This window comes from Melozone crissalis, unplaced genomic scaffold, assembly GCF_028551555.1.
Source record: "Melozone crissalis strain CALT ecotype California unplaced genomic scaffold, PUWL_Pcris_2 ptg000018l_1, whole genome shotgun sequence".
Classification (NCBI taxonomy): Eukaryota; Metazoa; Chordata; class Aves; order Passeriformes; family Passerellidae; genus Melozone; species Melozone crissalis.
This window is the reverse complement of record NW_026535796.1, coordinates 40,460,204-40,475,220: the sequence shown is the minus strand read 5'-3', so window position 1 is coordinate 40,475,220 and position 15,017 is coordinate 40,460,204. Positions and strand designations below refer to the sequence as shown.

Genomic DNA, 15,017 nt, shown 5'->3' with positions numbered 1-15,017 from the left:
GATTTCCAGTGGTGCGCACACATATAATAGCCCATCTTCTTTTCTTTAGTTATTTTCTATAGATCCTGCAGAAGGAGTTAATGGATGTTAAAGGGACCTCTTTACAGATCACTGGACTGGCACTGACCTTAACCATATTTTTTACCGTGCTGTGTGAATGAATTCATGGCTGAATTTGTGATGTCAGAGGACTATTGAATACCTACAGTTTGACAAAGTATTTTTATAAAATTTTATTCTTGATTCTGTTTGACATTCAGGATAATTTTTTTTAATTTAAAGTTCCTCAGTAGCTTTTTTGTTCTTTCTTCATGTGTTGTTTAAGAAAACTTTTAGCAGAAACACAAGCAATGTAGATCTCTATGGTGCATTTGTATTTCAGAGAATTTTGAATGGTAGGGATCCTCACACTTAGCTATGCACCAAAAGTAATCTGTCCTTTTTAGAAATGCAGGTGGCACTACATCTACCCAGGCCATTTCCACACAGACCACTTTACTGGCATAACAGCAAAGCATTTACCATATGTGAGAAACTGAGTGCATTATTCACTGCTGACCCTGTTACCAAGTCCCTTGGTAATAACATCACAGCCACGATACCTCAGGAGACTCCCATACTGAAGTCCTGTTGCTCCTGTTGTACCAGTGCTGGCAGGGCTTTTTGTCCTAGCTGAGAGATGGAAACTCCCCCTGCTGGTGTCCCCTCCCCTGCACAATCCTTGTGTGGCACAGAGATGGGGTGGTGTCTCCTGGCCTCCTTCAGCAGGCAGGCACAAAGCCAGTGTTGGCAGAATTAGTTCAGTACCGTGAGTGAAACAAAGGCCACAAGAAGCATTCTGCAGATTTATTTCAAGTGACCTATAAATAAAACCAATCAGTTTAATTCTGCGCTCAGCTGTCACTGAGGAAGAATTTTAACTGACCTACTTGAAACTAGGATTTTGTCCAATTAATTTTTCAGTACACTTAAAAACATGTATAGTGCTGGATAATTACCACCACCCTTTGCATAGCAACTAATTGTGTTAATGCTGTTTCAGGATTTGGTCCTGGAGAAGCTGAAGAGTCAAAAGTTGTCTAGTGAGCTGGACAAACTGAGCCAGGAACTGGAGAAGATGGGATTGAACAAAGAGCTGCTGCTGGAGGATGATAATGGCAATGGTGACACGTAAGGAAACTGAGCTCTTCCAGACATTCTTTTGACTCAGCCTAAGTGAAGCCCTTTGCCTTTCTTTTTGGTTCTCATCTGCCTCCTTGCCATTACCCTTAACAGTTTTGGACATAAACCATTTTTATGAGGCAAGCTTAGCAGGATACTGTAAGTTTTGCAAAACATTTTCTTGGGTGGAAGGAAGAAATGCCACTTTGTCCCCATGCTAACAGTTACTGCAGTGCCTCTGTATTCCCCAGCAGAGTAACTGAGTAGCTATTTAATTGTGTATTTCTCTTCATGTAGAATGTCTGTTAAACAGTGTCTGTCATTACTTCATGTAATTGGTGGTCTAGATACCTGTTTATATAAACATATATCTGAAATTTCTGATGGCAAGGAATTTCTTTGTAAGTCCTATAGTAATGAACAGAAAATCCCAAAAACCTGTGTGTATATGAGCTTCTTGGTAAGACCTACTTAGAGAAACCTACCCATCTTGTAGGAACCTTTAAAATGTGGGTCTTCCTCCTTGTTAAGAATCTACAAAAGAGCCATAAGAAGAGTTTTCTGTAGTGTAATTATGGGAAAAAGAAAGAAACTTATTTTCTTTCAAGTCATGTAACTCTTTGATATTTCTGTAGAACCATGCTGGAGTTAATCTCTGTTAAAATTGATGGGATTTTCCACGAGTGAGTTCTCTAGCTATAATATATCAGTAGTAATCCGCAGCAGTAGAGGAAATAATTTTCCTGAAGAAGCAAGCATGTATAATTTAAGATGTAGTGGGATTGGGAACAGGTGAAGGTGAAGTCTGCTGTTTAGATGGTGGCTCATATCCTGATGGCAGACATCAGAAAGCTATTATCATATTTTTCAGAAAATACAAGGTTCTGGAAAGCAAAACTGAATCAGCACTAAAATCAACTCTAGCTGTGAAAGAGGAGAAGATTGCAATGCTGGAAGCTCAAGTGAAAGACTTTCTGAACTTGAACCAGCAGTTACAGAATGATCTAAATATGGTAAGAGCCTAAGTGAATTTTAATTTTTCACATTGCAGTTCTGCACATTCACATGTTCGGGGATTTTTTGGTTTGAGGTTTGATTTTTTTTTTTTTAATTGAATAACAGGTTTGTTCTTCTCATTGCCCCTCCCAATACACATCCTTTCTAAGAACCTTTTTTTCACTAGACTGCCTTTTTTTTGTCCTTTTGTATGTAATGACACCAAATTCATAAAAAAATTTTGGGCTAGGAGGGGTTTTCTTGGATAACTGCTCTTTGTAGATCTGTTTTCCCATGTTTTTTTTTTCATTGGCATGGCTGTGTTTTTCTGCCTTGTTTAGTGGAAACAACTAAACAAGGCAGAATGCCCCAGTCTTCCATGGGCTGAGGAAGACTGCAGTTGGAACATCTCCCCTAAGAACAGCCTGTTTGTTAGGTGACTGAGCTTGAGTCTAAAGGCACCTGGCATGAGGGCAAGAGACGTGGATTCTTCCACCTGTCTGTGTCTCAGCTCCCCTGTCTGTGAAGTGGGGTAATGGTTGTTGAATCTCTGAAAGTCTGTACAGTGCAAGAGAGGAGTGACATATCCCATCATTATTAATGCATTATTCCAGTTCCTTCAGTGTTAAAGGTTGTTGCTTGTTGATTGTGTAGGTGAAGAAGGACTTTGATGCACTCAAGCAGACTCAGCAGGATGGGCAGTATGCTCAGAAGTCACTGAGGAATTCAGCAGAGAAGCTCATTGCCAACCAACAAAAGAATGAGAAATTGGAAGCAGGGCACCAAGAGGCCACCACAGAGCTGCTGAAACTGAAGGACAGGGCCATTGAACTAGAAAGGAATGTAAGCCTTCTCCTGTGTCCTCTTAGCTCATAGACTTCTCTTGTGCTCTTGAGTGGGTTGGTGGAAACTGGATTTTTGAGCTTAAAGGAATCTGATAGGTTTTCTGGGGCACCCAAGTCTACCAGATTCCTTGGGTGTCTCTTGGGACTGCGCGGAACTTAAGTGCTTCATGTGTCTTGTGTCCATCTTGTCCCATCTTTGCAAGGATTGATCCTGTGTATTACCATCTGTCTTACCTGTATTTAATGCTGCAAAGAGGTTTTTTTTATGCCTTTGTTGCAGAATGATCATCATTAATTGGTTCTCATCTTTGAAAGGACCCCAGATAATCAGGACAGCTGTTCCTTTTCTTCCTGTCACCCCTTCAATGCCATCTCTCTTTCAGAATGCAGCCCTGCATACAGAGAAGCAGCTGCTTAAGGAACAGCTAAAGCATTTGGAAACACAGAATGTCTCCTTCAACAATCAGATCCTGACACTACAGAAGCAAAATGTCTTCCTTCAAGAGCATAACACTGCCCTGCAGACACAGACAGCCAAGCTCCAGGTCAGAACATCCTTCTGTCTCTGTGCCAGGAAGTTGGATTTGATTACTGTAGTGTGGAGGAGATGACAATAATGAAATGTTTGTGTTGATAGGCTGATGTAATGATGGAAAGATGAAGCCTAGGAGATGGAGCTTCGTTTGGGGTCTGAATTTCTTCAAGCTAGAAGGGAAATTGGGTCTGTAGCTAATGTCTGGTAGCTACCTTCAGCAAGAAGGTGGCTATTTACAGAGAATAAGTTAAAATTAGTACAGCAAAATCCAGATGTGTTATTCCAGAAGCTACACTTCAGAAATAAAAAAAAGCTTTTCTTTTTTGTGTTAATGCTGTGCCTGTGAAAGAGCTCAGCAGAAATGGAAAGAGGGTACAAGTCAGCTCCCCATAGGTGTTGTAGCAATGAGCTCCAATCACAGTTTTCAGACTTTCAGACAAATGTCAAAGTTGCCAGTGGAAAAGATACTCTTAAAAATTACTTCATTAAAAAAAAACAAAACTTATTTTGAGAAGAAGGCCAGTTTCTAAGGACAGCATTGGATTAACTCTATTTCTCTTGCATGACTTTCACTTTTCAAGGTCTTCCTCTTGCACATTCAGAGATGGAGAGATGGGTTTCTTTGTTCTCATTAATTGTTTCCCATCTGTAATTGATTTACATAAAATCAGTGCACCATCTCTCTACTGAAACCAGACTTGTTAGGAGTAATGCTCACATACTCAGTGTTAGGAGTGTTGTCCACATACAGTGGTGCAGTTAATGTTTCTGAGTTTGGGTGAACTTGAGTTTCATTACTTATACACAAATACTGACCATGAATGTCAGAGATGCAGTTGAGTTGTGAGTATTCCAGATCATCTTGGTCTTTGGGCTCAAGAGCTTCTGGTAAAGCTTCTGGTAAAAAAAATTTCAGTTTAGAGGTTATTGTGATAATTTTCCTACTACTGACAGCATAGCTTTATGTGGTGCATACTGCCAGCAGTAATCCCAAAATTATGCCAAACTGTACATGGATGTCTTAAGTCAACAAGGCAGCGTAGGCATTCTTGACTAACTCTATATGGATGTAAGCTGCTACAAAATGTTGTTGTATGTACCAGTAGATGTGAATAAGTAATACTTACTTTTACTTGCAAAACTTTAGGTAGAAAATTCAACTCTCAGCTCCCAGAGTGCTTCACTGACGGCCCAGAATGCTTTACTGCAAAATCAGCAGACAGCCAAGGAGAACGAGAATGAAAATCTGCTGAAACAGAAGGAGCAGCTGAAAGCTGAGTATGAGTCATTGCTCCAGGACCATGAACACCTTACTTCACTGCATGAACGGCAGTCTGCAGAGTATGAGAGGCTAATAAATCAGCACAGCTGCCTAAAAACATTACACAAAACCCTGGATCTGGAGCACAAAGGTCTGCGTGAGAGGTACGCTCACTGCTCAGGGGAATTGTGTAGCGAGAATGTGCCTATGTTACAATTTTAGCCTTAAATGTTGTCTCCAATTACAAACAGAAATTACAAAGTTGTTGCCCTGAAAAAGTGTCTAGTCGTTCCTATTGTCATTGGGACATTAGATGAAAATATTTGCAAAGCTCTAGATTTTAGATCTCTAAAGGTGGCAGAACAGAGGTGACTCTGGTGATACTCAGCAAACATGGGCTTTGATCTCAGATGCTTTGTCAGACATAACATAAATTCTTCTATTACATTTAAGGATTTGTGGTATAACATCATACAGCCTTAAAAACATTCTCCAGTTCTACTGTGTGGAGTCTCTCTCCTAACCATAAAGTCTGCAGGTCACCTATATGTGAGTAGGTTGTATCTTGAGAAATTTCAATCATTGAACCTTGTGACATCCATGTCATGTCAAAGGAGGCTCTCTGAAGGAAGCTGTATTGACCTATGAGATAATGATGTATTATTAATTTTCTTGTAGTTCTCATAATCTATAGCTTTTGCTTCAGGCCCTTCAGCTGAATTAGGAAATGACTAAACTGTTAATTGCTTAGTCTCTAGTCACTGTCATTTTCTGACAATTATGCATGAATTGAACAATACACATAATGTATTGCTACGAAAGTGCTGCTCTGCCTACCTCTCAGATGTCTCTTATATTTTTCAGAGACTTTCCTCAAAACACTTTTATTTAGATTTCATTTCTGTGCAAGATCATGAGTTGGGTTCAGAGCAGCTTGGTGGGGATCCTTGATGGTGGACTGCAAACTGGTGCTAAACTTTTCTTCCTGAAAGACTAAGGAGCTGGCAAATACAATGTGTGGTAGATTTTTATGAAGTACAGAAGTAAACTGTTGTGATTAAAATATCCACTGAGGCTGTGTGACAGGACAGCTGCTTGGCTGTCAACTAAATGAGCTGTAAGTGATTACACAGACACTGTTCCTGCTTACCAAGTCTTTCTCAGACTGATTAATGGTTCTCATTGATTCAGGCTTTGCTTGAGATTACTACACTGCAGTGTGTTAAGGCAATTTGCTGTGTTCTTTCTTTGCTTGATGAGTACCAAACACTAAGCAGCTCTAGCCTAAGGAAAAAGTGTTTTTCAAAGAATAGGTTATCTATAGAGGGTCGCCACTGTGATCATTAACAGTTTGGACTCTCTTTCTGAGATGTAACTCCCAGTGAGAGGCGTTGCAGGGGAGCAGATGGTGGCCTTCTCTATATTCAAAGCAAGTTGAGTTTGGCAGTACTAAGTGTGCAGCATCCTCCTCAGCAGATCAGTCTTAAAAGGTACTTATCAAGGTGATTTGTCCAAAGACTCCATTTGGCTGTCAGGAAAAAAGCCACAAGCTACTTTTTTAGTGCATGTTTTGTTCTCCCTCCATCATGTGCTGCTGAGGGAGCAGAAGGGAGAAAGAGTAGCATAAAGAGAGTTGTCTTACACCTCTTCTTTTTAACTAAGGTCTGTGACTGCTAAGATGGAATATTTCAATTTCAAGTTCAGCTAGAATGCGCCACCTGCTAAGTTTTCCCCAGAGCAGCTCAGTGCAACCAAGAAGTTTTCTTGTGTGGTATTTAGGAGATGGGTTTTGCATGTCACAACTCCAAGGTGATTGGTTTTCCTCAGCTGTTGGCAGCTCTGTAATCAGAGTTCTGTTGCTTAAGGCAGGATTACACTTCCACACAAACCTATGATTGCAGCTGGTCTAGGAAGATCCACAGCAACTTCAGTTAGCTTGTGCACATCCAACAACATGTACAGCCAAGGTCCCAAAGGTTTGTCTAGTTCACTCTGCAGCATTCTAACCACAGAATATTTTCTGCACCTGAGCAAACTTCATTAAACCGCTTTTGGTTCTTTCTGCACATATTAACACTGCAGTGGGGATTTAATAATGGGTTGTTTGTAACTGCAGTGAAATGACTTGTCATAGCCCAGGAAACCACAGATGTGTGGTTTGGCTCAGCAAGAAGAGGAGAATTAGTATGTTAGGGTCACTTACCATTAATAGCAGTTTTTTGACTTTGAGGTGTCTGTCTGATGGTCTCAGTGAACACACAGGCTGGCTTCTTCTGCATTTTTGAAACTGCTTTACATATTGCATATTACTAAGGGAAGGTAATAATTTTGTAGCTACAGATGATTAACAGATCCCTGAGCATTTCTTTGTGGCTTAGTCTGGAGAAGTCTAATCCTGCAGAGACACTGGGAAAAGAATCCCTGCTTTGTAGGGTTACATATAGCAGGGAGTTGTATTATTATGTTACCGGTGTTGCCTGGTAGTTATTTTTCTGGGTTCCTTTTGTCACACTTTTTATCATATCTGAGCATTTTCAAAATTGTCTCATTCACAAATATCTACCCATAGTATTTCTCCTCAAAAAGCAGCAGAAAGAATAAAAGCCAAAAGGAGTAAAGAGGACTACATTTCCTCAGTCCTGGGAATAGATTGTGTCAGAGCCAAAATGAATTCTGTACTCATGTATGAGAAAATCTCTTGTCAGGTTGCACAGATTGTGCTCAAATTGTAGACTCCAGGCTGAATCTCTACTACAAGATTTTGCCTGAGGATTTCATTTGGGCTCCGGACACGAACAATCATTTCAATTTTTGCAGACAGTCTCTCTCCTCTTTCTGACCTTTCACCTATCAACTAGGGGAGCAGCTGTGGTCTGCCTCAGGCTCAATGTGGCAGCCTGTGGTGCTGGGCCTGGCTGGTAATGCTGGACCAGTATCCTGCTTCTCTCTAAGGAGCCCTCTTTAAAACATAGAGGACTTGGATAAAAATGAACAGAGTAGCCCTACCATACAGAGACAGCAAAAGAATTTACAGTGCAATTTCTGCAGAGACAGCCATATAAATCCCTGCCAAAGGACTGACTGGAGTTTGTGTTCTCAGACTCTGCATTGGCACACAATTTGTCTAAAATGCTTCTTGGAGCTGGATGTGAAACCTTCTCTGCTTTCAGGTTCTTCCATTTGTTCTATGGACATTGAATTTGAAATGTCCCAGAGCTGAATGGAGCAAGAAAACAAATAAATAAGGTTAATTAAACTCTACTGCTGTTACTGGGAATGACTAGCATAAAGCAGCTTTTGTCTGGGAGACAGGTACTTTCCTGTGTGGCCCTTCAATGGACTGGAATTTGGGACAGGCTGTAATTTGACCCTGGGATGAATGGAATGGTAGCCTGAAAGAAAAACAAGTTGGCAGGAGTCAGTGTATTTGGTGCTGTCTGCTGGTTTTGGTTTTGTTTTGAAGTTTTCATGACTGCAGAGTAACTGTGCTCTGCATTCATCTCTGCTGGCACGGGAGTCACAGAAAGATGCTTGTCCTCTTTAGCTTTTTAAGCAATGCTGCATCTTCCACTTGGATTCTCTTTTAAAAGTGCTTGGAAGAGTATTTCTCCATTTTTGACACAGATGTATGTGATAGTTTGGGGCAATACCCTTTTATTACAGTGACCAAAATTGTGCTGATGACTTTTGACATTGACTGCACTAATGGCCCCAGTGGCCTCTGCTGGTGTGTGTGGCACAAATTCTGACAGAAGCCACCAGAGGGAAGAAAGACCTGGGAACAGCTTGCTGCCTTGTGAAGTGATGTCAGTCCACCCCGTTCTTCTCAGTTTTCTGGATGCAGGTGGTGTAGCACCTCAGGGAGGCTGAGCCTGCCTAATCCATGTGCCAAATATCAGGGAAGTTGTTCCACACCTCGGTTACTTTAGCATTCCAGAGATCAAAATTAAAGAGAGGGCTGATGCCTTCAGCCCTCTCTCTCTCCCCATCTCCCTGCCCTGAATGGTTTATGCAGAAGTTATATAAACCAAATAATAGTGGAAGCCTGGATGTGAGCACTGGTTTTGCTCTTGGTTTTTTCACTAATGAAACTCAAGCGGATGAGTCAGTCTCTGCTTAAAGGTGTTTTGCTGTCAGCTCACTGATACCTCATCATCTGTCTGGAACATGCAGGAGATTAGTAGATGTGCAGGATGCTATTAGCTATGCATATAACCTAATATGGATTAGGTGGCTCCCTAACAAACTCTTGCTCATTGCACTGTTTTTCTTTTGCTCTTTGGGAGCTGCTTTCTAGTCAGGTTTTTAACTCTTGCCACTCTGTTACTTGTGACTGGGATTCCAGTTCAGTGGTGCGGTTTCCACTCATTTTGCAGAATCTCATGCTTTTACTAAATGACCAGAATCTGAAATTGAAGTAAGATTCTGGCAGTTGTGTTTCTGTTTCCTGAAAAAATGCTTTGCTTTTTCTTTCTCTTTTCCCAAAGTCTTCTCTGCTGACTTTGTATACTAAGTTGAATTTTCATGCATAGTGTTGAATTCTTCAGCTTTGGTAGAAGTTTAACCACATAAATGTGGATGAAATAAATAAAGCCAGAAACAAAAATGCTTTCTAATCATTGTGGTATTACCTATTAAAAATATTAACCCAGAAGAAGAAAAATGTTTCAATGAAAGCTGAGTGTATGCTATTCTTCCTTTTGCAGATACAATAGTTTAACGAAACACAAAGCAGAATTGGAAGAGTTGGAATTAGTTTTAAAAAATGAGAGAGAGGTTCTGCAACAAGAGAGAAGATCAAATGCAATAACCACTGGGGAAAATCAGAAGCTGAGGGAGGAACTGGATAGGTATGGTTCCTTTGCTAAATTGTTAAATATATCAATTAAAAGTCAATTGTGCAAAACATGGATGTGTTGTATTAGCTCTGAAGTACCTTCATGTAATGTGTCTGTTCTTTTTTCTCTATTTTGCTATTGGTAATTTGGTAATTTTTACTTGTTAAAGTTTGTCAGCTTCATGAATACTGTCAACTGATACTGTTATTTGGTGCTTCAGACCTGGAACCTTTGCTCATACGAAATAGGCTTGGTTGGTTCAGTTCAAAAGCATTTTCTGCAGTGAATTGTATACAAGCACTAGCCTTTAGGCAGAACTACAAATGCCCAAGCCCCCAAATTATACTGGCTTTTTTCCCCTTGAGGAGTACTGATCTGTGGTTTTTACACAGTATGATTTTAGCTCTAGGAGTTACCACTGTTTATTTTCTGCTGCCCAGAGAAAATTGCCATTCCTGTTATTAAAAGCTGTCTTAGAAACTCTTTATCAGTGGGTAGCTGTTAACTTAGGGCAGAGCCCCTTTTGAGAGCCTCACCCACAAACCTCCCTGTAGCCCTGTTCATACTACAGAGGTGTTCTGAGGATCTGTTTGGTGCAAATGAGGGGCCAAGAGCACATCAAGTTAAGGCAATGTCAGGTTGAATCATATTTAAAACTCACATTTTAAGTTGAGCTACAATTGTACAAATGTGCTTCAGAACAGTACAGAGCTCTTGAGAGGTTTTCTCAAGTTTGCTGTTCCTAATTAATTTTCTTAGGGACAAAGATGTTGCATAATGTTGATTACAGGGCTGGCAGAACCAGGCTTATCTGTCAGCAGATACAGAACTTAATCTGTTCATTTAGTTATTTAATGTTGTGCCTTCCTGATTTGTAGACATTTTTAGATTTACCTCGAAGTGTAAAAAAATGCCACAGTATCCTCTTACAACACCACAGTGTTTCACACTTAATGCTCATATTTCATACATCAGGATAAAAAAATAACATGTGAGTTTTCTTTATTTGTGCCAAATAGATCTGCCTTTATATCCCAATGCTCTTAAATACATTGTGCCTCAGAAATTTGTGGTGTGTTTCTTCCATATTGAAGAAATAGCAGTTTTATTTTTCATGTATTTTCCTTTCAATTATTTTGTAAATTTGAATTTTTTTCTAATGTTACCACTACTTCTTAAAATTCTATGAAATGCTTAGAATATAAATGTCCTTAGGAGTTACTCTTTGGAACTGTGTTTGATTTAGTGAGAGCTGCAAACTGATGGTGTGGTCTTTGAATGTGAGGTCATTTCTGTGAAGTGTCCTTCATAAGCCTGCTCTTTTCTTCGTGTTTAGGGTGAATTTCTTGCACAACCAGCTAAAGGCAGAGTATGAAGGGCTCCATTCACACACTAAAGAGCTGAAAACTTCCTTGAACAACTCTCAGCTGGAGTTGAATCGTTGGCAAGCTCGCTATGATGAGCTGAAAGAACAGCACCAATCCATGGATATCTCTCTGACCAAGCTGGATAACCACTGTGAGGTGAGTGGCTGTGAATACCCAGCTACTGCTGCTTTTGGGTTAGAGAGCTGCCACGCATGGTGTGAAGCTTTGGGCGTGCTGTATATAGAAAGTTAAACTATGAAACAACACACACACATATAGTTTGAAGTGTATAGTTTTTATCTTAGGTTGCCATGCTATTGGGTTATCTTGATTATGGTGCACTCCAGGGAAGCCAGATGGAGAGGAAAGATGAATTTGTTTTGTTTCATAGCTCCTGTCCCGGCTAAAGGGAAATCTGGAAGAAGAAAACCATCATCTCCTGAGCCAGATTCAGATGCTGAGCCAGCAGAATCAGATGTTATTGGAGCAGAACATGGAGAGCAAGGAGCAGTATCATGAAGAACAGAAGCAGTACATGTAAGAAAAAAGAGATTTGAATTGTGAAACCTTAAGTAATCTAGACAAATATAGAATGCAAATGATCTATCAGGACTAGAAGAGCAGGCAGTGGATTGATAGGTCTTCTTGATAGCTGTTGGCAAAGGGGATGTTTGGTAGGAGATAAGTGTAATGGGAGAAAGCACAAAATGTTTCCACATTGCCTTACTGCAAAGGGTTGTTCACAAAACACCTGGGCAAACACAGCTCTTTTCAAATAATACAGATGTACCTATGTGGAAAATACAGTTAGAAAAGATGGAATGGTAAGCCCAGTGGTACTTCTCAAAGAGGAGGAGGTTGGGAAAGAGTTTTAAGGTTTTGGAAAACAGCCAAGTCCCAACAAAAATATAGTGTTGGAGAGTCATTTTGTATTTAGGTTCCTGAAGAATAGCAAGTATTCATACTCCTCTTGCTTTTTTCATTTGCATTTCAAGAAATACCTGCTTTGATGTTGTTTTTAAGGATACAGACATCAACCTACATTGCTGTGTCCTTCATGCCCAGGTTGACATGTCAAAGTGAGATATCCTGTTTAAAGATATTGTGTGTTTACAAAGAACCTTGTTTTCACTGCAGTGATTTTCTCTTAGAGGTATGAAAGAAGGAATAAAAATATTCTTAATCCCAAGAATTTTAGTTTAAGCACATTAGGATGATGTGGGAGTTACTGAGTTGAGTTTTATATCGACTGGCTTACATGGTTGAAGTGTTAGAAATTGTTTGCTGAAATAGGTTGAATGCAGCTCAGATGTTCTCTGATCTGTTTCTCCTGGTGTCTGACTGTTCTATGATGGAGGTACATTTGCCTTACTACTTGAATGAAAATAAGATCTGCCAACTTCCCTGTGTAGGTTAACAAAACAATCAATAAAAACCACAGTTAGTCTTAACACCCACCAAACAAAATGTGCCTGAGATATTAGTTAGTAATCTTGCACCACCATCTACTGTTGTTCTTTCACCTTTTATGCTTTGTTGCACAAAAATCACCCATCAGCATGGTTGGTAGGCTTTCGCATTTGCCCTCTCCAAACAGACTGTGAATCCTGAAGGTTCAGGATAGGAATATATTTCAGTCTCTTTCTTCTCTTGGTGGCTTTTGGTCTTCAGTTTTTTGATTATGCTTAATTTCATACAGATGACTCAGAATATGTTTTCCCCCCTCACAGTGATAAATTGAATGCCTTAAGAAGACATAAGGAAAAACTTGAAGAGAAGATAATGGACCAGTACAAGTTCTATGATCCTGCTCCAAAAAAGTAAGTTCCACATGGATTCATTCTGCTGTACAGATCAGTGAGGGCAAGAAAGGGCTTTCCATAACTGGGGATAACAGAAAATTCATCTGAATTATGGGTGGTGTCGTCTCCACTTGTCTCTTCCCTCTCATTCTGCAAGATACTCCCTGAAGCAGTAGGTTGAGTTAATGTAGAGTACAGGGCCTCATGTGGGGCCCTCTGTATTAATACAAGAATCTGAAACTCCCAAAATAATTGGGAAAGAACCACTTTGCTCCCAGTATGTGACTAAGCAGCACTAGGAGCTTTCAGAGCTGCTCTTTCAAAGCAAGGCATAACCAGTCTGTTAGAGAGAAGGACTTAAAAATTATACTAAAAACAACAAAAGAGAGCCAAATAAATTCCACTGTACATAGTTCTGACTGATAACCTTAGCAAAGAGGCTTCAAAGCAGCTTTCATTTTTCCTCCTCAGTCTGTTCCTGTAGTGGAGCTTGTCACACTATAAGAATGTCTTAGGAGGCCCATATGTGTAGTTTAGATTTCTAGCAGAGGGAACAGTTGTCTTTCTCACATTTCTCATGCTGAAGAAATATTTCTGTAAAAGTAATTTTGACTTCAGTAGGGAAATGGATCTCAAGTGCTGTGAAATTCATGGTGCATTTTTTGAACCAGTTCATGACAGTAAACAAAAAATGTAGGATGGCTTGATGGCTTTAGCACAGCTGTAAACTTCTTTGGGGAGTATTTCTTGTAGCATTTTCTGGATTGCATTTACAAAACCTGCTTTATCAGGAAAAACCCCTGGATTGGAGCCAGAGCCTTAGTCAAATTTATCAAGCCAAAGAAGGAGACCTCAAGGGAGCGGTTGAAACCAGCAGCAGAAAGCTCCACATGGCATTGTGAATCCCCAGAGATGGTCAACTCTCCATCTGCCTCCCAAAAGTTGAAACATCAACACGAGGCTCAGGATAATACCTCTCAAGGGTCAAACCCTGTGGAAGAGAGAGAGAGCCCTGTGTGTTCTTCAAACAAAGGTAAGGAATGCCCAGCCTAAATTCATGAGCTGAATTTAAAAAAAAAAAATAAAATTCATATATAGGATATGTTAGTGCCCAATCACATTATATTTTATGTCCTTTTTTGTTTGTTTTAGGGTTTTTTGGTGGTGGGTTTTTTTTTTTTTGGTTGGTTAGTTGTTTGGTTTTGGGCTGTTTGTTTGGATTTTTTTTAGTACAATAGAAGTTTTAGTATGCATAAAACCCTAAGCTAGAAATTTGAGTAAACTCTAGAAGATAATAGGTTTGTTTTTGTTTTAGTTTGCCTTCTTCCTTTTATCTTCTACTTCTCCCTTCAGCCTCTGTTTGCCCAGATGTAATGCATAATACATTGTTACTGAATAAGTTGGTTCTAATACTTCATTTACTGCAGTTTTGCAGCAAAGCATTTAAAGCTGGATTATGGAATAGTGTGTGGTTCAGGCTCTTTGAGGGGCATGAGCTGGCTGACAGCCACTGCCAGCAGGTGGTGCACATGCAGAACAAATAACCCATTTATTGTAAATAACCAATTCATAATGTGGGATTTTGGAAACAATACCATGTTTTGATTTAGAATTAAACTAGGGGTTTTTTCATGTAAAATGATGAAATTATATTTCTAGCACTTAAGGAACATGTAAAGAAGATGGAATGATTTTCTGTTAAGTTAGTTTATACATTAAATCAGATGTTCCTAATTATGGGAAATTTAAAAGAAAGTTTGTCAAAATAAATACTTTTCATCCTTATTAAAGGTAATATATATGTCCCAAGCTCTGTTTATTCCATTGAGATAACTTCTGTCAGCTTCTATATATAGATTGTTATACTCCAGGAATACTTTCCAAGAAGCAATTTTGAAATTGATATTTGAATAATAATTCCTGTCTTCCACCTGTGGGGGGTGGGAAACAGAAGGGGAGTAGCTGAGAAAAGAACTCTTATTATAAACTACTGCAAGAACCTGTCTGTCTGAAGCTTTTGTTTTGAATTGGGTAAAATTCTTCCTCTAATTCTTTGAGGTCATTTATTCACTTAAAGTAAAAAGAGATGTTTTATGGAATAAGATCATCCATATGATTCCAGGTGTTTTACATGCATCCTAAATTCAGCATGGGAAGCTGGGCTTGGTTTGCCACAGAACAAGGCCCTTGTAGAGTGCCAGAGACACCAGAA

General features: G+C 39.6%; 1 protein-coding gene across 2 annotated transcripts in view; it reads left to right on the top strand.

The window, feature by feature from the left end:
- CCDC88C (coiled-coil domain containing 88C) overlaps positions 1 to 15,017 on the top strand; it is a 95,621-nt gene that overhangs the window by 70,771 nt on the left and 9,833 nt on the right. For both annotated transcript variants that reach the window (XM_054274952.1, XM_054274951.1), the window contains exons 16-25: positions 1,043 to 1,170; positions 2,033 to 2,174; positions 2,812 to 3,000; positions 3,386 to 3,547; positions 4,685 to 4,962; positions 9,505 to 9,648; positions 10,973 to 11,159; positions 11,395 to 11,540; positions 12,734 to 12,823; positions 13,597 to 13,838. In XM_054274952.1, coding sequence (XP_054130927.1) covers positions 1,043 to 1,170; positions 2,033 to 2,174; positions 2,812 to 3,000; positions 3,386 to 3,547; positions 4,685 to 4,962; positions 9,505 to 9,648; positions 10,973 to 11,159; positions 11,395 to 11,540; positions 12,734 to 12,823; positions 13,597 to 13,838 — 1,708 coding nt within the window. The remainder of the gene's footprint in view (positions 1 to 1,042; positions 1,171 to 2,032; positions 2,175 to 2,811; positions 3,001 to 3,385; positions 3,548 to 4,684; positions 4,963 to 9,504; positions 9,649 to 10,972; positions 11,160 to 11,394; positions 11,541 to 12,733; positions 12,824 to 13,596; positions 13,839 to 15,017) is intronic.